General features: G+C 44.3%; 1 protein-coding gene across 4 annotated transcripts in view; it reads right to left on the reverse strand.

Moving 5' to 3' along the window:
* MRPL55 (mitochondrial ribosomal protein L55) overlaps positions 1 to 26,991 on the reverse strand; it is a 166,170-nt gene that overhangs the window by 35,961 nt on the left and 103,218 nt on the right. For all 4 annotated transcript variants that reach the window (XM_085630197.1, XM_085630196.1, XM_085630198.1 and 1 more), the window contains exon 2: positions 6,965 to 7,145. In XM_085630197.1, the coding sequence (XP_085486323.1) occupies positions 6,965 to 7,011 (47 nt within the window). In that variant the 5' untranslated portion in view covers positions 7,012 to 7,145. The remainder of the gene's footprint in view (positions 1 to 6,964; positions 7,146 to 26,991) is intronic.

The following is a 26,991-nucleotide window of genomic DNA, read 5'->3' on the forward strand; positions in this document are numbered from 1 at the left end:
ATGGCACCCAGAGGATGAGGTGGAGGACTGGGAGTGGTCAGGTGACCCTCTGACTGACCAGTTAGACAGTGAACAGGACTGGAGAGAGGAACTGGGGGATGCAAGTGGGTTGGACACCTCCCCTGACCGTGGCATGTTGTCTCCTCCTACCGTGGCTACGGAGGAGGGAGCGTCATACGCAGTGGTGTTGCGTAGGGCGGCAAAGGCTCTCAACCTCGAGCTTCCTACAGTGGCGGTCAGGACTAACCTCCTGACAGAGGAGCTTCAACCGGCTGCGAGCTCTTCGGAGCCATTGCTGCTGTTTAATGAGGCCCTCACTGATGTCCTTTTGGGCACGTGGTCCAGGCCCAACACGGGGGCTCCCGTGGACAGGATGATTGCCCGACGCCACCGCCCGGCTCAGGGCGACCCCACTTTCCTCTCCCAACACCCCCCCTGGAGAGCTTGGTAGTCCAAGCCTCCACTTCCAAAAGCGCATTCCCTACCGCTCCACCAGAAAGGGAATCCAAGAAGCTGGACCATCTTGGAAAGAAAATGTTCTCTTCCGCCAGCTTAGGACTGCGGTCAGTAAACACTGCATGTCTCTTGTGCTGTTATTCCCGCTCGGTGTGGGATACGGTTGTGCAGGTGCTGCCTCAGTGTCCGAAGGAGGCCCGGGCAGTGCTCTCACTGGCTGTCGCCGCCGGGAGGGATGCAGCGAAGTTTACTATCCGTTGTGGGCTGGACACTGCCGACTCTCTGGGCAGGACCATTTCAAGTCAGTAGCACTTCGTCGCTACACCTGGATGAGGTCGACTGGCTTGTCAGGGGATGTCCAGAACACCTTGATGAACATGCCCTTTGATGGCCGTTGCCTTTTTGGCGACAAAGCAGACAACGCCCTAGAGCGTTTCAAGGACTCACGGGCTACGGCCAAGTCCTTGGGCCTCTCCACCCGCCCTGCGCAGTCTGCTTTTCACACCTTTCGTGGCTACGGGAGGCGTGCCCCGCTACGTCCCACCCAGAGCCACAGGCCGCAGTTACCCAACCTTCGCGGGGACGTGGGAACAACCGTCGTGGTTCCGGGGGCAGCGGGCGTGCCAGTCCACCAACCCCCCCTCTGCAGCAGCCTCCAAACCCTCCTAGTCCGACCTTACAGGCCCATCAAATGCCAGAGGGTGGCAGGATTCGCCATCACCTCCCCACTAGCGCACCATCACGTAGGACAGGTGGGTTTTGCAAATAGTCCGAAGGGGCTACTCCCTCCCCTTCGAGACTACCCCTCCAGCCATGCCACCGAGATACCACCGCATGTCGGGGCATCATCTGGCCCTTCTCCAGCAGAAAGTTTTGGCTCTCTTGGCCAAGGGAGCCATCGAGCGCGTTCCTATTCCAGAAGAAGGTCGTGGTTGTAACTCCCACTACTTATTGGTCCCCTAGAAGGACAAGGGCCTGTGTCCTATCTTGGATCTCAAGGACAAGTTCAAGATGTTGATGCTTGCTCAAGTCTTGTCTGCCCTGGACCCGGAAGACTGGATGGTAGCGTTGGACTTGCAGGACACTTATTTTCACATCCCCGTCCTGCCGGCATACCGGCGTTACCTACGGTTCACGGTAGGCCACGAGCATTTTCAATTTACCGTTCTCCCCTTTGGCCTTACCAGCACCGCTCGGGTGTTCACAAAAGTGATGGTGGTGGTTGCAGCTCATCTGCACAGATCAGGGGTTTCAGTCTTCCCCTATCTCGACGACTGGCTGTTAAAGGGGGGCTCGCCCCAGGCAGTCGTCTCTCACGTCCAGACTACGGCCGACCTCCTACATTCACTGGGGTTCTCCATCAATGTGCCAAAGTCATACCTGACTCTCTCTCAGAATCTCATCTTCATTGGAGCAGTTCTGGACATGACGCGGTTTCGGGTCTATCCTCCCGAACAGAGAGTCCGGGATATTCAGGCTATGATTCTGATCTTTCAGCCTCTATCCCCGGTTTTGCTCAGGATGACTCTGAGGCTGCTGGGCCTCATGGCCTCCTGCATCCTGCTGGTCGATCATGCCAGGTCGCATATGCGGGCTGTGCAGTGGCACCAGAAGTTACAGTGGGCGCAGCATCAGGGGAATCTGTCCGATTGCGTCCAGATCTCGGAGGGCACTGCACGACAATTGCAGTGGTGGCTCACGAACCAGGATTGGGTCAGTGGCAAATGCCTCTCCCTTCCCCAACCAGACCACACTGTGGTGACGGACGCATCCCTTCTGGGATGGGGCAGCCACATGGGAGAGGCAGAGATCAGAGGTCTCTTGTCTCTGGCGGAGTTCGGGCTCCACATCAACCTTCTGGAGCTCCAGGCAATTCGTCTTGCACTGAAAGCATTCGTTCCCTCTGTCCGGGGAAGAGTAGTGCAGGTGTTCAGAGACAACACCACCGCCATGAGGTACAGCAACAAACAGGGCGGGGTGGGGTCGTGGACCATATGTCAAGAGGCCCTCGGCCTCTGGACATAGCTGGAACATCAGGGCATATCCCTGGTGGTTCAACACCTGGCAGGTTCTCTGAACGCCAGGGTGGACGAACTCAGCCACAGGTGCATGATGGATCACGAATGGCGTCTTCACTCGGAGGTGGTGCAAGGTCTCTTTCAACAGTGGGGAGAGCCATGGTTAGATCTATTCACCACCGAAGAGAACGCGCAATGTCAGCAATTCTGCACGTTGGAATTTCCAAGGCAGCACTCGCTAGGCGACGCTTTTTGTCGCAAGTGGAGTTGTGGTCTGTTGTACGCCTTTCCGCCTATACCACTTCTGCCCAGAGTGCTGAAGAAGATCAGGCACGACCCGGCCCAAGTGATTCTTGTGGCTCTGGATTGGGCACAAAGAGTCTGGTATCCCGAGCAGCTGAACATGGCGATCGATCCTCCGATCAGACTGCCTCTTCGGGAGGATCTTCTGTCGCAGCAGCAGGGGACGGTCCTCCACCCGAACCTATCCAGCCTTCACCTCCTTGCGTGGAGATTGTGCGGCGGCAGTTGATGTCTTTCGACTTGCCTCCTTAAGTCTGTGATGTAATCTTGACAGCCAGGAGTCCCTCCACTAAGACGGTATACGGTTGCCCGTGGAACAAGTTGGTGGCATGGTGCACAGCAAAGGCTGTGGATCCCCTTTCTGCCCCTCTTTCTGAGGTTCTCTTGTTTCTTCTTTCTCTAGCCCAACAGGGCTCTGCTCTGGGCACTATCCAGGGCTATCTTTCGGCCATCTCTGCCTTCCTTCAGCTTCCAGATCAGTCTTTCCTTTCAAGTCCCCAGTTGTAAGTCGCTTCTTGAAAGGCATAACTCATCTCTTGCCTCCTATTCCCTTTGTTTTGCCTCAGTGGGACTTGAACCCCGTTTTGACTTATTTAATGTCGGCTCCCTTTAAGCGGCTTCACAACTGTCCTTTAAGGCTCTTGCTCTAAAAACTCCATTCCTGGTGGCCATCACCTCTGCCAGACGAGTGAGTGAGCTCCAGGCCCTTTCTTCAAAGCCTCCTTTTCTCTCTGTACACACGGACAAAGTTGTCCTTAGTACTTGTCCATCTTTTTTGCCCAAGGTTGTCACTGCCTTCCACATCGGGCAGAGTATCACTTTTTCCACCTTCTGTCCACCTCCGCATCCTTCGAAAGAAGAAGAGAGGCTCCACCGTCTGGAGCCAAAAAGTGCACTGTCTTTCTACCTGGAAAGCACAAAACAGTTCCGGTTGGATGACCAACTCTTTGTTGGCTACGTGGGCGTCAAGAAAGGTAGGCCATACACAAGCGAACCATTTCTCGATGGGTTGTTTTGTGTATAAAAGCATGCTGCTCTCTGGCTAAAAGGAGCCTACAGTGAGGCTAAGCGTCCATTCCACCAGGGTGACGGCAGCCACTACTGCCTTGGGAAGAGGAGTTCCTCTACATGACATCTGTCAGGCAGCTACGTGGGCATCACTGCACACGTCTACGAAACACTCCTGTCTGGACAGCCAAGTCCGGAGAGACGACTTCTTTGGCCTTTCTGTTCTCCAGGACTTTCTGGTGTGATCTTGGTGCGCAGACCCACCACATGGGTTGGTATTGCTGGGGTATCTATTCTAAGGCAAGGAATCTATAACTAACGTGTTTCTTTCAGATGAACAAGTTACTTACTTTCGGTAACGATATATCTGTAAGAAACATTAGTTAGTTATAGATTCCTTACCGCCCCACCCATCTCCCCTGTTCTGCGAACTGATTTCTAAGGATATCCTTTCGGGCCCTAATTTTGTGCACCAGTGGTCAGTGTCTTGCATGACTTTGCGTTTCTGGCGCGGAAAGTCGTGTACAGAACTGATGTCAGTGCGCGAGGGTGGCGTCTAAGTAGCTACGGCGACGTCATCCTGGCAACCACGAAGCCAACGACGGAGGCGGAGCCGATCGACACCACCTTCTGACGCGCAGAGGTACTGCTGACGAAAAAACTTTACGGATCCAGTATGACGACTGGGGGTACTTCTAAGGAATCTATAACTAACTAAAGTTTCTTACAGATATATCGTTACCGAAGGTGAGTAACTTGTTAGACGGGTAGTGCAACTCAATGTTGAATGCAAGTGTGTGACTGTGAGGATAATAAGATCTACTTTGGATCATTCCTGGTAAGGCATGACATAAGATGAAGGCTGGGAGTCAGCTGGCAAAGACTAGCAAAATGTATTGCTGGCAACCCTGAGTTGAGTATCAGACAGAAAGAAGTGAGAGGATGGAGACGGGGTGCTTTAATCATGTAATAGTGACCTTTTAGCATAGACTTGCAGATTGCCTCTTCCTAAGCATCCAGATCCTTGAGAGTGGAATCAACATTCTGTGCCTGCAACATGATTCACCGTATGACTGAATTTTCACTACTTGGTTCCATATTTCTCACTGGCTGATGAGTTGTGGTATTCTGCGGACTACCAGTGAAACTCCTGAAATCCAGGACTGATGATGCAGACAGTCAGTCTTTCAGAGGTTAGGGACATCACCTGGAAAGACTGGAAAGGGAAGCTAGACAGTTTCAGAACCTGCCTGGCTGGCTGAGACAGACAGGGTAGTGAAAGATAGCCATGCATGAAGGAACTGCTCAGAGGAGGACAGCTACTGAAGCCCAATTGTAGAGACTGCCCAGAAATGTGTTCTAGCACAGGACTAATGCAGAAGCTGACCCAAGCGTTGGACTGGATCCCCTTGTCCCCCCAATCACTGTTAATTGACCATATATGTGCTGCACCAAACAAGGAGGAGCAGCGATGCAGGACCTGACTGGATGATGGAGTTGGTCTTGCTCCCTCCCGATCACTGCTTAAACCATAACCGGCACACTGTGCCAACGGGAAGGACAGAGTGTGACCATGTCAGCGGCCTCCCAAGAATGTGGCCAATGCCCTGTGCTAACTTTGAGGATACGCAGAGGATTACTGAAGACCGAAGAATCACTGGCATCCTTGTGGGCTCTTCACTTGATTGGGACAGGGATTTTTGCGGTTCCCCCGTTGATGCGAGCAGTAGCAATCTACAAGGAATTCCCAAATCACAATCGAGTAAATCGGGGCCATAGCACACTCACTCTGGAGTGAGGACCTCGCACTGGATAACTTACTGCACTGTGACTGGTTAACTCCTGAACTGGGACTCTTTTACTTTTAGGAAAAACTACTTTGGGGGTAGTCAGTGACTGGGGCATTGAAGAACTGACACAAGTGCCACCGCCGCAGACATCTGCTTACACTGTTCACATTATTCTAAGTGCAATATATTTTGGCTAGATCTTCTCTATTACTTGGTATAGAACCCTGTGCCCGTGGGCATATTCCTGTGTCACATTGCGTTTTGGTATAATTTAGTACTTCTCAGTTATAAAATATAAGAACTGTTTTTTTTTTAAAACAAATTTTATTGGATTTTCTGAAAGAAACAAAGCGAGAAACTAAAGAAAAAGGCACATAGACAACATGGCATCCAAGTAAATCCAATACCAGAGTTAGGAATACGAGACACATTGTTATAAGGTATGCAAGAGTGGAAATCCTTTTACATATAGAGGAAGACATCATGAACTACCGTGGTAGAAAAATTCTGGTCCAGCAATACCGATGGGGAAGGCAACAGTGAAGTAATCACATAAAGTGCGCATCTATTGCAGAGGTATATCAACAAGCCCCCCCCCCCCCACACACACACCAATCAACGGGTGCACTCCCAGTAGCAGACAGTAACAAAAGAGAAAAGGGGGAATTCCTATCTGGCCTATATCGTGCGACAATGGTAGCTGGCATGACGTGTAAACTCTAGTGTGCAATGTCTGGGAGCTGGGCAGGTGAGTTCAGGTATTATTGCCTCCTCGCAGCCCTAGTACCGTAGTTCAGCCGGGGCGTAGTTCTGCATGTGGCCAGGGACAGCATTAATGCCCAGGTGTGTCTCCCTGTGGGTAATCTATGAGCAGGCGGAATGAGTCTGCGTCTAGCGCTTTGAAAAATTCCAGTAGCAGATCCCAGGACATAGCAATGGGCACCCTTTGCAGTCCGCTGCGTTCCTCTATGCGTAGAGCCCCGCTTTCTGCGAATCCCCACAAAAGACAAGAACTGGATAGCACATTCATTATTACAGGCTCCCTGGTCCCTGGTCCAGTTTAGAGAAACTACTGTCTTGAGAAACCTAAACTGATTACCTGACTCCCTTAAGGCTAAATTGCTGAAGGGTTGTACTTGGCATTCAGTTTGCAGTGCCATTGTAAGTCAGGGCCTGGGACAACAGCTGTAAAAGTGATCAACCATCAGGTTGTGGCCCAGCAACCTCTGTTTGCCCTGTGGCCCCCTCCGCCCTCAAAAAGGTTCCGACAGCTACAATCCCTGATTGAATACTATATAAATATGTATAACATACACTGCAATCATTACGATTTATCATGATTTTACCATTTTTCTAGAGGTATTCAAACAATTTAATTTGAAATATTACCCGAGTGTTCGACTCATTGTCACTAATCCTCTCCCTGTGGTGGCCATTAGAACTGTAGAAGATCTTCGAAGCGTGGATTCTCAAAGCGCCAATGGAATGTCCACAATGGTACAGTGACTGATGCTCCCCAGCTTAGGGTCAGGAAATATTTCAGCTTCAAACACTTTCTACAGTCAACGAGCTGTGGAATACCAAGACAAGAATGTAGGTTAGTCAGTATGCATTCAGTGTGGACATTAACTCTTTAGGTTAAAGTGGGGCTTTGGTAAAGAAGGCGAAATCATACCAAAAATCTTTATATACTTCCATTATAACATGTGAAAGCGATTTGAACTAAATCTAGTTAGGTGTTTTGTATTTAATTTCGATGAATAATGAATTCTGTGGAGACTGCGTCAATTTTATTGACAAAGGGGCAACAATGATAGTCTAATTGCAAATCTAGCCAGGCATTATTCATCATTAGGATGATTGTCCAACAGATTATGCAGCCTAGTTTTAACACTTGTTTTGAGTGAGCTCATGGACCAAAAAAAAGCTATGCGCCATTTGCTTAATTGCATCATGTAGATTTGGAAATCACCCGCATTTGGTCTTGATTTGGTTATATAGTAAACCAGACAACATGAACATTTTTAGTTTCCGATCAAATCCAGTCCCACAAATGAATGAAACAGAATACAGATTTTTTTTTTTTTAAATTTGAGGAAGGGAAAGCCACATACTAGAGTTTGATACTGCTGTAGCAACCTAAAAACGAGTTTGAACCAAGGGAGAGATGCTATAATTAGATTAGCAGTTCCATGATCAGGGCATATTGATATGTATACAGCATTTCATAGTGGGATTGGGTTACAATATACTAGGTTTATCGATTACCATACTGTGAGCAAAGTTTAGGAAATGAGCGTAAAAATAAGTGTGGTCCTGGAGCAGCTGTACTAATAAACCTACATTCATGCATGTATTATTACAGTTCAAAAATTCCATGGTATAGTAAAATTACAGTACAGAGCGAGATCTGCTACCATATTGCCTTCTCTAATTCTAGTTAAATGCTATTAATTGTGAAACTACACATGAAAAATAACAGGGCTTAATAAACCACACTTGGAGACGACTGGAGTTACATCATCACACAGTGAAGTCTTCACCTCTCATGGCCTCTCCCCACACTCAACAATCATGGTGCCTTATGTAGTATTCTGAGGTTATGGTTTTTCTCCTATGTTATCCTGTCCCTAGCTGCTCAGCCTGTGTGAGTGTTCTGAGTGGAAAGTTGGTGTGTCGGCTATGAGTGGAAAGCTTGAGTGACTGGATGAGTGATGACAGTTGGTGGATGGGGCTGAGCAGCTATTAGGCTACTCCTGGTGGGGCTGTTGATGTGACTTACTGAGGATTTATACTACCTGTTTATTTACCTGAATAAACCTACTTGGATTACAACATACCAGCGTGTTCTCATTACTACACCTTATATCTGAATATATACTATATTGTACACTGGCCGGCTATTACTATGCTGTAATTAGTATACATTGAACCCAAATTATACCATGTAGTGGATTGACCATATATTATGATGATCTAAAGATTTCATGCTGAATTGTTTTGCAGCACATTACAGCTAGACTATTTTCTCAATAATTGTTTTACTTTGAGCAGATCTGCCTCATACTCCCTTGGTCTTATTTTTAGGTCTCGCGCCTAGTGTTGCAGTGCACAGCACTGCTCGCTCAGCGCGCACCACTGCTCGCGCAGCGCGAGACCTCTTGTACAGGGTTTAGAAACCTACCCACACTCTTGTGCGTGTGGTTTTGCTTTCCCCGTCTGGCATTGGCTTGCGCGTGCTTTTAAAAAAAAAAAAAAAAAAGGCATGCGATTGGGCAAAGGCGGGACAATGTCCCGTCCTTGAAACGCCCATTCCCGACAGTGACTAGCACACGCAGCAGCGCGCGTTCGCCTCGCTGCCGCGCTCCCTCCCCCCTCGCGCACGCCACTGGTTTCAAATCCCGCGTCGGCTCCTCTGTGGTGCACGCACATCACTGGCTTTTTCGCTCTATTGTGATCATGTCTGTGCCAAGTCGTGCTGCTGAAATCGGAGCTAGCGTGGAACTTGCAGCCCTTTCCGACCACGGTGGTTCTATTGTGTCAACTTCCTTGTTTTATAAATTCTTTTAAGTTTGAAGGGTTACTCATTGAACTTTATGGCCCACGGCTGCTCATCTGCTCTTAATCTTGGCTACAGCAATAACAATAAAGGAATGTCAGGGGGTTACGTTGGCAATTTGCTGAGGCATGTTAACAACGTAAAGAGAAGGGAGATCGGATATATTGTTTGTTTTTCTTTCAGAATGTGTTAGACAGGATTCAGACAAGATAATGCCGCTTTTGGTGAATGTCACGGAATCCGCGAGACTGCGTTATTCAGCAGACACTTGCATACTGTAAGCTGATTACTACGTTTTACAGCACCGGGTTTACCAGAAATGGCCGCGGCAGAAACGGTCCAGTTTATTTAATGATAAACATTGCACGCATGTAGTTTTATTGGATTTTCATGACCCCCTAGGACAGAGGACTTGCTTTGTTGGTCCGGATTAGCGAGTTTTACTCACTATTGTCCCAGTATATTCATGTTATTGTGTTTTTGGGGTGTTCTGAGTCAGCGTGCGGATGATGTAGTCACTGAAAAGACCAAAAAAGAATGCTGTCTTGCATCACTCTCCGCCACCTGTGATTACTTTAGGCTGTATTCCACTCCATGTCCCTCTAGGCTCGACGCAGAGACCTACTATATGCAAATGAACTGTGACCCCGCGCCAAAGGGGACAGCGCAGCTCCTATTCCACGTGCCCTCTGCATCCACTGCAGAGCTATCCTTTTAAAATGCAGGTCATAGGTTAAGCTCTGTGCAAAACCCAAAGGACGCCATCCTTCCATGGTCGATAACACGAACATCACTGGTTTAAAATAATAACGTTCCTTGCAGCGCTAATAATGAATGCGAAACATTCTATGGCAGGAAGCGCTATGAACAAAATAATAGGGCACTTTTTTGTATTCAAGCTTCACCTGCATCACCAGGTGGGTGGAATCCAACCCCCGCGCTCCTGAAGCCGTTGAAACGGTTCCAGGCAGATCTGCGGCTGGGGCAGAAGAGACTTGCCGAGTTCCGCCATCTTGGGCTGCAGCTGCCATGCTGGAACGTGTACACAGGTGCAACGCACTCCTTTCCTCGTGCTTCTGGTGTTTCGAGGAGGAGGGGAGGGGTAACCTCCGGGGGAGGACACACCATGTAGTTAGAGGGAGGGGAAGTTCAAAGGAAAGACTGTCTCGGGGCTCCATGAACACTGGAATTATAAGGCAGGGGACCACCAAATTATATGGCAGGTTTGACTAAATTATGCAGCAAGGAAAGGCAAATTATGCTGCATAATGCGGCACAATTTTTGTTAGTATTAATTAATTATCTTTATACTTTTTACACATGGAAATACTGCCTGTGCAAAGATTGCACGTCATAAGTACTTGTTTAACAACCAAATGCAGAAATCAGCAACTGAAAGATGACCAGTTGACCTTTTCAAAGGGCCTTCCACTGCGCTCAAACACATGTTGCAACATTTTTAGTAACTTTTGATCAGTTTGAGCAAAAAAAAAATTTGTGTGAAAATCTGCAGATTATGCGATAGACAACAGATTATGCGGCAAATCCTTAATTACGTGATAAAAAGCAGCAGAATCGGCATGCATACATGGAGGAGTCACATCCACACATGAAGGACCAGTCATGCTTTTGTTCCTCTTGCCCCCCCAAATATCTTTTTTTTTTTTAATGAGATGTATTCTACGACAACTGGTCGAAGGCGTTCACGGGGAGCATCACCCCATAATTTCTGGTTATGTTGGAAACCAAAACGTGGGCGATTAATAGTAACGTAGCCGACCACATTTGAAAAACAAGCTTTGGCATAGCCAATAGGTCTCGCTTATGGGACCTTATAAGTATTTAGTTATGCAGCACGATATCCTTGGTGCAACAACATCAACTGTTGCATGGCTAAACACTTATAAGGTCCCAAAGGCGAGACCAATTGGCTATGCCAATGCTTGTTATTAAGATGGCTGGGATGGAAAGCCACACATCCAGTCATCACTTTAACACGGCAGGGTAACTGCACAAGCCTCACTGTTCTTGCTTGGTGATTATAGCATCTCAATACCGGACCTTTTTTCTTAGTTCAGCACAATAAAGGCTATGTTATGTTTTTCTCATCAATCTATAGCAGGGGAAGTTTTTTTCAAGAATAAGAAAAAGGTAGTTTGTTCATCATTGACTTTTCAGCAAAGCAAGATAGTACCCGTTTTATACCGTGCTGTGTATTTTAATCTAGGATATAATATACCATGCTGATAGCTGTCCATTACAATGCACTTATATTGTGCTCTGCATTAATTCTACAGGATACATTACTGTATATGCTGTACAGTACCAGAACCCCTCTGCTGTTGGATTTGCCGCATGAGGGAATAAAAAATTTTTTTAAAAACGTTTGCCAGTCTGTCAGCAGGGCCGCAGATGCTCACTGGAATATATCATCAGCAGGAAGCATGCCCAAGGTGTTCCTAAGAGCGTCCACTGGCATGCACCAACCTACGTGCCAACTCCCGCAAGCGCCAAACAGCACCCACTGACACGCATAGACCCACCCCAAGCAGGCGGATCAGTTACTCCCAAGCTAGCATTAGCATACATTAATAGGATTTAAACATTTTATTTCCAGTGTATTTTAGATTTTTGTATGGTACAAGGTCATTAGGCGATTCAGCACGTGAACCAAGTAGTAGTACCTGAACTGTCATAGCATGTTTTTTATTGTGGAGAAATCTTTACTTAGCAGCCATAAATGGAACTGTACTGGTTCTTTGGTGGTTATCTACATAATTCACAGACAACTGTAGATGCAGATTTAGATATTTGCAATTTTACACTCATCTTTTGCTATGGGTGTCAGTGCTTCTCGGAATTCTCAAATTTTCCAAGAAACGGCTTGTTGCTCCTACAGATGTAGAAATCCCTGGCCCACAAGACGTAATTGCAGAGTTGACCACCCATTTCCCGTTGGAACATTACACATTCTTTTATACTGCCTGTATCAGGTTGAGAACACGCTCTGTGTTTTTAATTGCATGTGCCCCTAGATGCGCAAACATTTTTATCTCCTCAAAATGTGTAATGATTCTTGTATCTTCTTAGTCTGCAAATCTCCTACATTACTTAAATTCACCCCTTCTCACCTCGAATTAATCATTTTTTTCTCCAGGTTACTGAGAACTCCAGGTTAATTTATCTGAATACACAGACCAAGGAATAGTTACCAGAATTAAATTCTCTTATATATTTCATACTGGTGGAGGCTTTTTTGACAGCAACTAGGATGTCCTTCTTCTGGGGGAAGAGGCTGAGGCTGGAGAAGGCCAAACCCTCAGAAACTTGACATTCATGTAGAGCTACAGCAGAGAGAAATGTAGGATTCTTCCATTTATCCATTGACAAGAGAAGTTCATCCGCGGGGAGAGGCAGATGACTACGTTGAAATTCGTTCCATGACTTGTTGTAGGAAAAAACGGCAATCTTGACTTCTCAGTATAAGCTAGCAGCAGTAGGTGTGCCACACCGATTCTGCTCAGCACAGATCTGCACTTCTGCCTCCAGACAGAGTAAAGCACCATCCATCGTCGGAGGAGTCTCTTGAGCACAATAGTTGGGCGTCCAAAAAATAATTGGCTGCAGTATAAGCAACCGAAGTTGAGGGATGAAGAATATAGACAATGAGAGAGCAAAATAGCAGTATGTGGGAAAAAAAGTGCGTTTTGGCTTGTTTAGGAAGTCTGTGAGAACAACAGAAGCAGATCTGAAACCTACCAATATACAAAATAAAGAAAACTGGCAAGATTCAGCCGGAGTGAGAGGGCTGTAGCTGAATAGAACATGAACACATGCGTGGTACCACATATGAAAGATGTAAATTTACAACAAAAATGGTTCCCAGTCCTAGGCAAGGCACAACCAAATTAGGTTTAATTGCCTTCTTTCAGGCAGCGTAGAAATTAAACAATCTGAGAAGATAGGGTAATGCATGCATTACGTTTTTTCTGCGTTGTATTATTTTAGGCTAAAGATTGCAACCAATGTTAAAGTGGATGCCGTAAAGCTAAAGCATTACCAATATTCAACTTTAAATTAAGAATCGAGACATACATAGGCGATTGTACGTAGAGCATCCTTTTTAAATGAGCAAGAATACCGCCTACTGCAGCTAGCTAGCTCTCAGTGCTACTCATACACTCGGGAACAAACTGACAACGAGGTTATGGAAAGGGAGGCATAAAGGACATGGGGTATAATTAGAAGGGCAAACAGCAACAAGCAGACCCACCCTTGCAAACATGAGCCCTTGCTTCTCGGAGCAGAGCTGGGTGGGGAGAGTCCCCTACTCTGTCAAGGACTCGAAAGGTTAAGCAGCTTACAAGACGCAGTGTGCTATCCACAGTAGTGTTTGGTTTATGTTGAGTAGGGGTTTTCAAATGTAGACTGGTGTGTATAAAAAATGATGTTTTTAATATCTACCTGCAAATGGGTTTCTCCTCACTGTGCAAATTGCTCAAATGCATTTGGAAGCAAAGTTGAGGTTCTACTATTAGGCTTTGGCAAAGGACACCAATCCACTTACTTGCACAGTGGATTGATAGATAATGTCTCCTTTTGCAGACGTCTTTCTGAAACGGGAACACAGATCGATATCTGAAAAACGTAACTTTGATTCTTCTGGAATTGGCTAGGCGTTATATTATTAACTGCCAGCGAGATCATTGAGGAACATCTTGCAGTCGTACACGTTTCGCCTGTCATGCTTCGTACAGTAAAATGGGATTTCATTTTGATCTGAGCTAGACAAATGTACAAATTTTTCAAGCTCTTGGTCTCACGAAATGATGCCTCTCTTCTGAAAGACCTACATTCCAGTTGCTACTACTTCAGCCAGGCACTTCAGTGGGTTCCAAGCCTTTTCCTGCATTCAATCATGACAGGGCGGTGGGGCAAGGGACTCACCCCACATTCGTTCCCAAGGCTAATTATTCCTAAAGGAAGACATTGGTTTTTTCTGAACTATTTTCTGCCCCTGTGCTTTACTTAGCAAACGTAGCACAATCTTGTTATGTGTACACTATAATTTTACAATAAGACCCAGCATTCACAAACAAAGTATTCTAAATGGTTGATACCGGCTGAAATACTTCCATCATTGCTAAATGTATTATTTGTCGCACATCTATTTCTATATTTTGCATGGACCAGATACATCATCTAAGCTGTAGTAGCTCCAATGGCTGTCTTTAGACTTTTGGTTGTCGGATATTTATGCAGGACAGCTGTAAAAGTTACTTTGTGTCAATTCTTCAGGAGATATGCTCTTAAGGCTTTGCCCGAAGTGATGAACAGTTTATCTAGGGGGCCCTGAATAACTAGTTTGCCTGGATTCTGCTATCTCCTCTACAGGTCCTATTCTCCTTGGTACAGAATCAGCAAATATATAGAGAATGGAAGGAAACAGGACAATGGAGTAGGATGAAATTATCTTTATAGTAAGTCACTTGTAGTCCATAGTCTTTTCACCCATTAACACTGTCCTGCCAAAAACCAACAGCAGGCTTTTTTAAGGTCTTTCTTACACACAGCTTTAAGCGAACTGTGACCTCTTGTTGACCATACCAAAGCCTACATGGGCTTAAAGCCAGCACATTGCTTGCCACACTTTGGGTTTCCTGCCTCTCTCATTTGCTTGCTTCTTCAATAGTTTTCCTTGTTCTTGTTTATCCCTTCCCTGGAGCATAGCTTCTTTACCATTACGACTTGGGCACCCATGCCCTCCCACTTCACCCATCTACCAATTGGCAGTTCCATATAAAAGATGATTCCGGTACTCCCAGCAGCAAAAGGACCTACTCGAAATTCTATAGGAGCCCTATCTGCTTTGTCCTCACTTCAGTGACTAGGTCCCCTCCTTCCTGCTTCAGGATTGTTATCAAAACACTTACACTGTCTGGGAAAACAAAATCACTTCCATCTTATGGACATGAACAGGCCACAGGCTTTCAAAATGGAACCCACAGGCCTCCATTACTCGGCTTTCCTTATTCGTATAATGCATATACTACACTGACCACATACACAAACATGCACAACATACACATGGGTTGTTAGTTGTAAGTACAGTTCCTATCAGCAGTTACTCCATTGTGGTATAGATACAACACAGAATGGTAATAAGTGTTAACAAGCATTTGCAATGCAATAGGTCTCGCATTATAAAATTTTGAGCTGTTGGCATTTCTAATAATAATGCAACACGAAGCGCGTTCATGATATTTCGCTGTTTGGAGCCCCATCCAGTGTTATATATTTTATATGGCTTAATTGCAGCACTTTACCCTCGGTCCTCGTAACTCCACACGAGCCACCTAACCTTTTTCACACAGGCGTGCACAAGCCAGCCCGCGCTTTCTTTCATTTTAGCCCTTTTCTTCTCCTTTCTTCTGTAGTTTTAATTTTAAATGCAGATCCACCCTCACAACCGAAGCATGTCTGCTCACCATGACAACGGCCGCTCTGACGCCCGCACACACATAGTCTTTCCTCTATGTTTTTATTCCAGAGACGCTACTCTCAGGAACCACGAGGAACACATGACCACGCCGAGAAGGATACTTAAGCACCGGCGCGACCGAGGACCAGTTCCTACGGACATCCGCCGCAGCTTCACAGGTTTCAAAAGGGTCCTAATCCACCAAGTTGTGAGTAGACCAATAGGAATTGGCAACGACCAGGTAAGAAACTCTTTTCCCCACAGGTCTTAATGGCCCACGTGCCACTTGCCTTTTCATTACAGGGTCAGCACCGTTGCCTGAAACATCCATAGGGGCATTAACTGCAACTCGCAAGTGTAAGGATACCTATTTAATGTGTCCACTTCCTTCAAGTGTATGTACCTACCCGACATAGTGCACAACAAGTTCCTCCACATAAATCGTTAAAATCACCAAACCGTACCACCATTACGGTTTCACTTTTTACCGCATTTTCCCGCCATTATAGCATGTACCAACCGGCAACTATGTAGTTATGTGATGATGACTTTCAGCATATCATGCTAAGACTCTAAACTGTATGTTTGTTTGTCCTAAATGTTGTGTGTCCAGTAATGCTTGGTGAGGGAATCTCCCTCCCACACTTATGGCAACTTAGCACGTGCATCACATTTTAAATCACACACTCACTATAAGTGTAGATTTCACCTTCACATCGTTATAGGTCCTGAGGAAAGCCAGTTTTAATGAAAGGCCTGGCTGAAGCATGTAGACCGCCCGCAGGATGCAGGAGTCGCTAACTGTTACTACACCTACATCCATTGCCTTCTTTTTATTGCTATCAGAGGCCCAGACATTAAAAATAACCCCCCTGGGAACTGGGACCACTGAATAGCTTTTAAACTTTTACTTTCACATCAACTTCACTGCACACTCAGTAAAATACCTGCTCTGCTGTAACACAGACGTTGTAGCATACCCGGGACACATTCGGTGTCACTGGGTGGGCCAGATGATGAAGCATGCCACCAACTAGGTTGGTGGGTGAGGGCTTCATAAGGAAACTAATAGTTTCCCCCCGTCTCTTCCCATACAGTCCTGAGTCCTGTATCACATACTAATAGGCTAGCCCTTTCTCATTACAACACATGCCTTTACCTCACATGCCTTTTTCACGCAGCCTTTACCAAGCATGGCATGTATATTTAAGGTAAGTAAAACCCCTTGAGAGAATTGACACCATTATTAGGAGAAATTGATGGAGATAGATAGGACACACCATCAAATGAGATCGAGACTTCATCACAAGAACAGCTCTCCACTGGAACCCAGAACAGAAAAGGAATAGAGGCAGGCCAAAGAACACCTGGAGGTGAAAAGTGTAAAAGCAGCCCTGAAGGGGATGGGGTCCCCAGGGCCAAATAAGGGATGGGTTGGAGGGCCACAAGGCCCCCCCTCCCCATTCCAAATGGAGTGACTGTACCAGTGTGTGATTTGGTGTATCACTGTATATATCAGTGTGTCCCTGGGTGTCTGAGTGTGTTTCAGTGAATGTGTGAGTGTGTCAGACCCGACGGACCTGAAAAACTACCAAACCATCTCTTTCCTTCCCTTCGCGGCCAAAGTCACCGAGAGGATCATCAACGCCCAGCTGACCAACTTCATCGAGGAGAATGCCATCCTCGACCCGTCCCAATTTGGATTTCGCAGCAACCACAGCACCAAGACGGCCCTGCTCGCCGCCACAGATGACATCTGCATGCTCATCGACCAAGGCCACACCGCAGTCTTCATCCTGCTAGATCTCTCCACAGCCTTTGATACCGTCTACCACCGCACTCACACAGCCAGACTCCACGACGCCGGCATACAAGAAACTGCCCTCGACTGGCTCCGCTCCTTCCTTGCTGGCTTAACCCAAAGGATCAGACTCCAGCCCTTCCTCTCCGAACCCACAGAGATCAACTGTGGAGTACCTCATGGATCGCCGCTCAGTCCCACGCTCTTTAACATCTCCATGGCCTCCCTCACCACCATCGTCAGACAGCATAGACTCCGCATAGTATCCTATGCCAACGACACCCAGCTCCATCCTCGCCCTCACAAAGGAACCCAAAGCCACCAGACTAAGCTTCCTGGAAGGAATGAAATACGTTGCATCCTTGATGAGCAGCAGCTGCCTGAAGCTCAACTCCGAGAAGACAGAAGTTCTCGTCCTCGGACCCACCCCCTTAGCTTGGGGCAACACCTGGTGGCCCACCGCCCTCGGTAACCCCCCCTCCCCCACCCAGAACCTTGTCATCATACTCGATTCCTCCCTCACCATGACCCACCAAATCAATGCCTTCGCCTCCACCTGCTTCAACACCCTCCGCATCCTTCGCAAGACCATCGATTCCAGAAAAAACATCACCCTCACCCTCATAACAAGCAGACAGGACTACAGAAAGTCCCTCTACGCCGGAATCAACAAATCCTTGCTATGCAAACTCCAGACTATCCAGAACACAGCGGCCAGACTCGTCTTCGGCATCCCATGACATGAACACATCACCCAACACCTGCAAGACCTCCACTGGCTCCCCGTCACAAAGAGAGTAACTTTCAAACTACTCACCCACGCCTACAAATCCCTCCACAACACATGACCCAAATACCACAATGAAAGAGCCTCCTTCCACGTACCCAGGAGAAACCTCCGCTTCGCCAACCTCTCCCTCGCAGAAACCCCGAGCATCCGCAGAACCAGAGTGGGTGGAAGAGCCTTTTCCTACATCGCGGCAAAGGCCTGGAACGAGCTCCCGATCAACATCAGACGCTCCCCCTCTCTGCACTCCTTCAGGAAGAGCCTCAAGACCTGGCTCTTCTGCTGACCTGGAGCTGCACCCCCCAGCACACTGAGACCCTCATGGGGGAGTAGCATGCTTCACAATTCCCTGATTGATTGATTGAGTGAATGGATTAGTGTATGCTTAGGTGTGTCAGTATATTTAGGAGTATGTCCCAGGGTGTATGAGTGTATATATAAGTGAGTTGTTGAGTGGATCAGTGGAATGTATCAGTGTGTGCATGGGTGTGTCAATATATGTATCAATGTATCTCAGAGTGTCTGAGGGTATCTACGAGTGACTAAGTGAATGTATCATTGTGTTTGTCTGGCTATGTCAGTACATGTATGAGTGTGTCCTGGTGTCCGAGTCTATGTATGTGTGAGAGTTTGAGATTGTAAATGAATGTATTAATGTGTGTTTGGCTGCATCAGTATATCTATGAGTGTGTCTTGTGGTGTCTGACTGTATATATGAGTGAGTGTATGAGCGATTCAGTGAATGCATCAGTATATTTTCCCAGCTGTGTATGTGTGTATGTATGAGTGTGTCCTGGGTGTTTCTATCAGTGAGTGTATAAGTAACTTTGTAACCGTATCAGTGTGTGTGTAGGTGTGTCAGTATATATATATATATATATATATATATATATATATACATACACACACACACACACATATATATGTGTGGCAGGGTGTATACCTGTTTTCGTGGATACAACAGTGTCTAACTGGATGTATCATTGTATACATCAGGGTGAGCTTGGGTATGTTACTCTATGCCTCGGTTTGTGCCTGGGTATCTTACTGTATGATTGTGTGTGCACCTGGGAATATGCATGAGGGTGTTACTGAGTGTGCAAGTCTATGTTTCACTTTGAGTGGGTGTGTCAGTGTACTGATAAGTGTCAGGTTGGGTATACCAATTTATACCATCAGTGAGTGTATGGATGTGTCACTATGTGTATAAGTGTTTGCTTCAGTTTGACACTGTATGGAGCAATCTCTTCTTTGTGTCTCATTAGATGTTTTATAAAGGGTAAAGATGTATTTAGTCACACACATGACTGCAATAAAAGGTCCCATTAATCTGTGGTAAAAGAGAATACATAAAAATAAATTTCTGTGACATGTTAAAAATTTTGATAGCAAAGTTTACGTTTCTGCGATAAAAATGTTCATGTTAATAATAACGCAGCACACAGGTACAACATTGTAAAGCAATTATACACTTTATTTAAATAGCTCATTTTCCCTTATTTGATGTTCTCAGCTTTCATACTTTGGCACTTGAAATGATGTACTGAATGAAGCTTCATCCTTGAACAGTGAGAAAAATACAATCATTTAGACTGTAGAAAAAAAAATTGAAAAGTATGACACTATAAATCAGAGACAATATGGACTGCACTCACAACTAATCAATATATTATTTTAGCTACAGCTACTGAACTAATCTAAAGAAACATATCAGAAAAAATAAAATATCAACTTGGAAGTCGTCCATTACTCAAAATAGATATACATAGATATAAATTATATTTCAATTTTAGAGACAGATTTGCAGATATCACCCCTGGTAGGCCGAATTATGCCTTAAACACTGATGATCCATGAAGAACAAGCACTGCACAACACTTTAGAAACAGTAATCCTCCTTAGAACTTTGGTTAAAGAAAGAAGAGGTATGAATTTGGAGGTTTCAAAGGCAGTATTTGTTTCAATGTAAGCTTGCTGTCATTGCATTCTGTCCATCCACTTACACTTCTTAAATACACAGTGTAGTGACCCGAAGTTATACGAAGTCCTTTAAGAGACATGATAGCAACTGTAGAATACTTTGTTCCAAAAATTGAAATTTTTCCTGCTTTGAAGTTTGCAATTTCCGTTTCCATTTTAGACCCATCTGCCCTGCATCGCTGCAGCATTAGTATGTATTCCCAGTTCTCTGTATCTGCATATCAGCACAATCCGATCTACAATTTGGACAGGTCATATTTTGGCAAGCCACTTTGATCAGTCTGTCAAAAAGCAGTTATGTTGAGCGGGGAAATCTCTCAGAATTTATTACAATGGTGGATGTGAAAAAGCACTCTTCACATTCATAGTTCCATTTGTAACTCAAGTCCAAATAAGTCTTCAATATTTACTACTACTTGTAAAACACCAAGGATGACCATTATAAATTCTTGTGCATCCTGTTGAGTGTTGAGAGTAAATATTAGTGATCCACTACAAATATCTAAAAGATCACTATTGCCTGAAGCAGAATGTATTACAGTCCTATCACTCAGTACACGTTGGAGCAAATGATACAGTGCAGAACTCAACCTCTGATCTGGGTTTTGTTGAATTTAATTTACAAGATGCGGTAAATGAAACAGTACATTGAGAACACTATTTGCATAGCAGGGGACACCTGAACTGTTTTCCAACTTGTATTCTACAAAATCCCCCTTATTTTCCACTTTTTTGTTCTCAACGCCTTCTAGATTCTCCTTGTTTCCTATCTTTTCTTGAACATCCGTCAACTTTTTTGTAAGCTTCTGTTTTGGACAGACTAGCCATTTTTCATAAATAGGATACTGAACTAAATGAGGAGCGTAAAGACTTCTTAACTGATTGTATTCAATTACACAGCTTGCATCAGCACTAAACTTCCTTTCATCAAAATCAACTAAGAACAAACTGGACAATGTTCTAACTCGGGATAATGCTACATACCTTCTTTAAATACTGTACATCCAATATTTAAAAAAGCTATGTCTACACCTAAACCTTGAGATTTATGGATAGTTACAGCATATGCTAGAGACACAAGCAACTGTTGTTGCCGCACATATAAGCCCTTCACAATCAAAAAACATACATCAGCAAATCTGCTTCATGCCATAAATCTGATCACATTTTATGGCTAAGTACTCAACCTCATCCCTATTTGGAAGATTAATGAAATCAATAACTTTGCCCGTAGTACTGTTTACTAACCCTTCGTCCACATATAAATTACACGGCAAAACTAGTCGACACTTTTTACACATGCGTAAATACTTTTCTAATCCTGCAGTCCTCGACACAGACTTCTCCAAGGAATCCAATTTTGCTTGCAGTTTCTCAGTTAGCAGTATTGTTAATCCTTGGTGCTCCATTTTGTCGATAGCGGTCATTTCTAAAATATCTTCTTTCTCCAGTTTCAGTAATTGTTTGTTGAAGTTTGAGCACTCCTGAAGTGTAGGCATTAAACAGACAATGGACTTGTCTTTTTCAATGCTATTGTGCATTAGTTCTGCTGTTGTGTTAGATGAAAATAGTTTCTTGGTAAGTTGACTTTCAAAAGGACATTTCCCCTCTTTTGTCAGAACTCCTACTCTAATGACGCTTAGGATTTCTCCATATTCCACATCAGCTGCCTGGTGCATATTCTTCACTAGTTCTTTATATTCAAAGTTTAGCCAATTATTTACATTACCAATACTTCCCAAAGAATTTCTTGTTTCATTAGGGAGACGTGTCTTGAAAACAGGTTGCCTTTTGATGAGGTAAGTTGCAATATGACATCGAAGGCAATTAAATGTTTCTTCCAAATAGCACGTCATACTCGGTCCTTAAGAATGTGCTGCATTCTTAAGTGTACGAAGGCAAGCATTGAGTTTAAAACCAAGCTCACATCAGCGATGATTAAAAGGTTTAGTTTCATCAGTACTCTGGACACCTCATGACTAGCTTCACCAGACTACTTTTGCTATTCCAGTTTATTCTCATGTTCAACAGGTAGCATAAGTAGTCAGTGTAAAGTAATTCCTTTAATGTTCTGTGCAGCTACTCCAATTGGTGCTCTTACTACACATGATAAATTTGAGTCTGTAGTCGTCTATAGATAAGTGTGAGGACTTTAATTAGAAAACTTTTGCCAGTGCCACTTTGACCTCTAATGTAGAGCAGTATTGGTTTAAACGAAGAGCATTCACATTCTCTATTCACATGCAGAAATCCATGCACTATTTTATCTTTTACTTCAATATAAATGTGTTTGTCGTTCAGTTGTGCTACTAAGTGTTCAAAATCAATAGTTTCCTCTCTTGCTTGTTGCATTGCAGTCTCCACCTCACACATGGCTATGGCTGCTTCATTTTGAATAACTGGTTGTCCAAGCTTTGTGAACTCTCTCTAGCTACCTCAGCAGCAATAGTTTCTTCCTGCTCCATCTTATTATTCAACATTTGCACGTAGTTTTAAAAAAACTGGACAGTGAATACTGTCTTTTACAGCATTGAAAGAGTCTTCATAGCAGTCGTAGTCTCCAAGTAGTTCTGATTCAGTACACCAAGGTTTGAACAGTTGCAGAAGAGCCAAACAAAAAAACTCTCTTCTACCTGCAATTTGGCAACTCAGTTTTCTGTGGTTAATTAGATTTCATTTGCTATGTCTCACAAAACAACCATCACGTCCAACCCCTGCATATTTGCTTTTCTCTATGGTTTCCATTACATTCCTTTTGAATTTGTAGGAAGTACTTCATATAGGCACATGTTGTCCAGGTGTTTACTTCTTCTGGGATAGTCAGTAGCCAACATATTTGACTTTATAATATCTCTGCTTTCTGGATCAAACTCTGCTAGATACTGAATTTCTGGGGAAAACTTTTAACACCCCTTTTCTCGTACTTGCAAGGCCTAGACTTGCCCAAACAATTCCCCTAGACTTTGAGAACAAACTAGCTGAGCTCAGCTGGCCAGAACACTCATAGAAGCCCATCTCCCTATGGGAAGGTATTTTTAAGCTGAAGTTGTACATTTATTTAGCAAAAAAGCAGTTTAAGGCTTGGCAAAGATTTTAAATGCCTATTCGACTTGTCACTAAAACAGCAACACAGTGACACTGTGGTAGCAGGCTCAAGACATCTTTGAAGACTTCCCTGTCTGAGTAGGATGATTTAGACTGTAACTACTTCAGTATTTACCTAAATAGGTGTATCTGTCCTTCTCTAGGTGCGTTAGTAGGGGTGTAAGTAAGTATGCAGGTATGTCAATGGCTGGCTTAGTACATCTATAAATCTGTGTATATATATATATTATACATAGATGGCTCACTTGGTTGTATCAGTAATTGGGTACATATGAAAGTGACTCTATTAGACCCTTTGTGTATGTGTCAATGGATGTGTAAGTAATTATATTAGTATATGACTGGCTATCTTAGTGACTCTATGGGTTTCTAAATGTACATATAAGTACCTCTATGGATTGCTTACTGGCTGTGTTAGTGAATATTGAGGTTTGTCAGTGAAACTTAGAAGTAGATCTCTTACTTTTTCAGCAAATAGGATCCTCTCTATGGTCTATCTACAACCTACCTTATGGTTGACATGTGTAGTAAAAGGAGGGGACTTTAAAGCTTGGTAAGGAGTTTTAAATGCCAAGTCTGTCTGGTAGTAAGGTAGTACAGGTTCTGTAGTAGTGATTCCAAGACATGTTTAAAGTATAACTTGTCTGGAAAGCTCCCTTAGTTGAGTAAGTCTTTGGGTACATATCTTAGTGAGTGTACAATTGTCTCTTTGCATGTATAACTAGATATGCAAGTTACGTTTTCACTATATGACTGGCTATCTCACAAACTGTGCGAGTCTGTAAATATGCATGCAAGTACCTGTGTGGATTGCTTACTGGATATGTTATTGAGTCTTGGGATGTGAAACTTTGTGTGCAAGTGGTCTGCTAGTGCTGGATAAATGACTGCGGTATGGGTGAGTAACTGGGTATATAAGTGTCTCTGTCTGACTGGGAGTATGACTAGTTGTAAAATGCCTAAGTATCTAACTGCTTACTTTTCTGTTTCACAGCTTGTGCCATTTGGTACATTGGTGAATACCTGCATCTTGTTACTCTTAACATATTTTTATTCTACTGCTCTAATCACTGTACTATTCTTTTTGTATCGTATACTCTCTTTGTTTTTCTAAAAATCCTATTCACATTTATCCACTTTATATGTACTCATTTACTCTCTTTCAAATAGTTTTGTTTGCTACAGTTTAGTTCACATACCTGCTAAATGTGATTGTTGGTCTCTTTTTTTCCTTTCTCAGTACGAGTTGGATTTTCCCTTTGCACAAAGTACACAAAAAACAAGCACAAGAATGCTACACCACTCTCATACAAGGGAACCATTAAGGGCAACCTTTTCAACTTTGCTTTCAAGGTTACACACACTGTGAACAAATAACAACATGGCTTTTATATTTCTAGAATAATACACCTCTTCTGAATGGTCAGGATCATTAACCCTTTCTTAACCTTCGTTAAAGAAAGGCCAATTCGGTAGGTGTTTTGGGCGATTACGCAAATCCACCATGGCGCAAAGTGCAGCCAACGAGTAACCTCGTGGTGGATCCACGCGGGAATCCAAAATCATTTTTTTAAACTGCTCCTAAACAGTTTCACTTAGACAGCAGTTGGTATTCATACCTACATTTGAACCCAAATTTTCCAAATTCCATATTTCTTCTACTACCACTCTCTCTTTACCCTTACATTGTTGGTTTTTACCGACCCTTCCCCCATGCTTCTGTAGCTCTGTTGTTATGGTGACCAATATTGTAACATACTCCGCTAGCAGTAGGTAACAAGTTCAGAACACTTTCTAGACCAGCATGCTAACTTCTAAACCAACTGTAGCAGGTGTGGTTGAGGGTTTGCAGTTAGAGCCATATCTAATACTCCATTACTTTTTGTTAACATCAGAAAACCCAATCACATCTCCTTATGTTTTTTCTCAATAATGCAATGTAGTTTGAACCACTACTATATTAATACAAGCCAATCACATTGGTTCAAATTGTAGTGGCACAGCATCTTTTTAACTGACTTCTCTTTCAAATCGGTCTCATTCAGCTGCAGCCTTATCCTCTGTGCAACTGCTCCTTCCTTTGGAAATGGTTAGTGTGTGGATTGTGGGCCATAGCTATGTGCTTTGGGCCAGAGAGTCTGCTAGAAAGAGTAATATTGACACGGCTCCGGGTTTGCCTAATGTGGATATTACTGGGGTTGGCTAGAGAGGCTTAAAGTGGCATCAGTTGCTACCATTGTTTGAAAGCATTATAGATTGCAAACATCCAGACTTCTTGATTGTGCACCTGTGGTAGCAATGACCTGGGCACTCTTACTGGGGTAGGATTGGAAATCCTTATGAAAGATACCTTTGGAAAACTGACACTTTTACCTCACACTTCCTTGACGTTTTCCAACATATGCCAGAGGTAGAAAGGGAAGTGGTCATCTGAATTCTGTCCACAGATCAACAAAGCTAGAAAACATGTGAATACAACTGTTTTTGCATTCCACAGAGACCATAACATGGGCTCTATCTACAATAATAACCTGCGCTTTGACGGGATTTACAGAGCTCAAGGCGAGCATTTTACAGAGAAAGGCAACAGAGTGTTCCTGAACTATTTGAAAGACTGCATCCTGTTTTATGAGTAGGGATGACATACACATAATAAACACAAAGGCTGTTTTCAGAGCCACCCTATACCCCAAACAGTTGTTATTTTTCTTCGTGAATCCATTTTTTCAAAAACATGTTCTCGAATCCACAGATCCATTGCAGATACGTAAAACAAAAGACCACATTCAAAGCAAAACAGCACATCTAAAGTTTTCTTGAGTAGGATTCTGAGTGGATCTATGACTGTGTTTGTGAATCTCTGACTGAAAATGTAAATGCCTGAGTAGGTCTGTGACTCGGTATGTACATTTCAGTATGGATATATAAGTGGGTGTCCGACTGTGCAGATTATAGGAGTGGTTTGAAAAAGTGTATATGAGAGTAACTGTGGTTGTGACAGCATCTGTATGGGTATGCAAGTAGGTGTCAGAGTGTGTGTTTATGTGTAAGTGTGACAGTGTCTGCAAAGGTATGTGAATTGGAGTGATAGTGGCTGTTAAGAGTTTTCTATATAGGTTTAAGTATGGTTGTGAGAGTATCTGTATGGGTATGTGAGTGGGTGTGAGTGTCTGTAAGGGTACATGAGTGGGGGTCTCTGACTCAATCTGTGAGTAGCTACGTGAAAGTCGGAGTGTGTCTGAGTGGTTGCGTGACAGTATGGGTAGGTCTGGGAGTGGGTGCATGAGTGTCTGAGTCCGTCTCTGAATATGTGCAGGAATCTCTAAGTGGGTCTGTAAGTGGGTGCATAAGTCTCTGAGTGGATTTGTGACTGGGTGTTAGAGTATTTCTATATGTATAAGTATGGGTGTGAGAGTGCCTGTATGGGGATGTCAGAGGGTGTTAGAGTACCTCTATGAGACTATGAGTGGGTGTAAAAGTAGTTATTTCTTTGGGGGAGTGACACACTAGCTCTGCGGATACCTCGCAGAGCTACATGCGGGACCTTGCTGAGCCTCGCAATGGGCCAGCGTATCTTGCAAGTGGGGTAAAGGCTATTTTTACGTATTTTCCACTGCAGTACACATGCTGGCCTTTCATTTTAAACAAACACAAGGGTCAGGGAACCTCTCACCTGACCCGTTTAATTAGTATTCATGCAACA

Source organism: Triturus cristatus, chromosome 10 (assembly GCF_964204655.1).
Source record: "Triturus cristatus chromosome 10, aTriCri1.1, whole genome shotgun sequence".
NCBI lineage: Eukaryota > Metazoa > Chordata > Amphibia > Caudata > Salamandridae > Triturus > Triturus cristatus.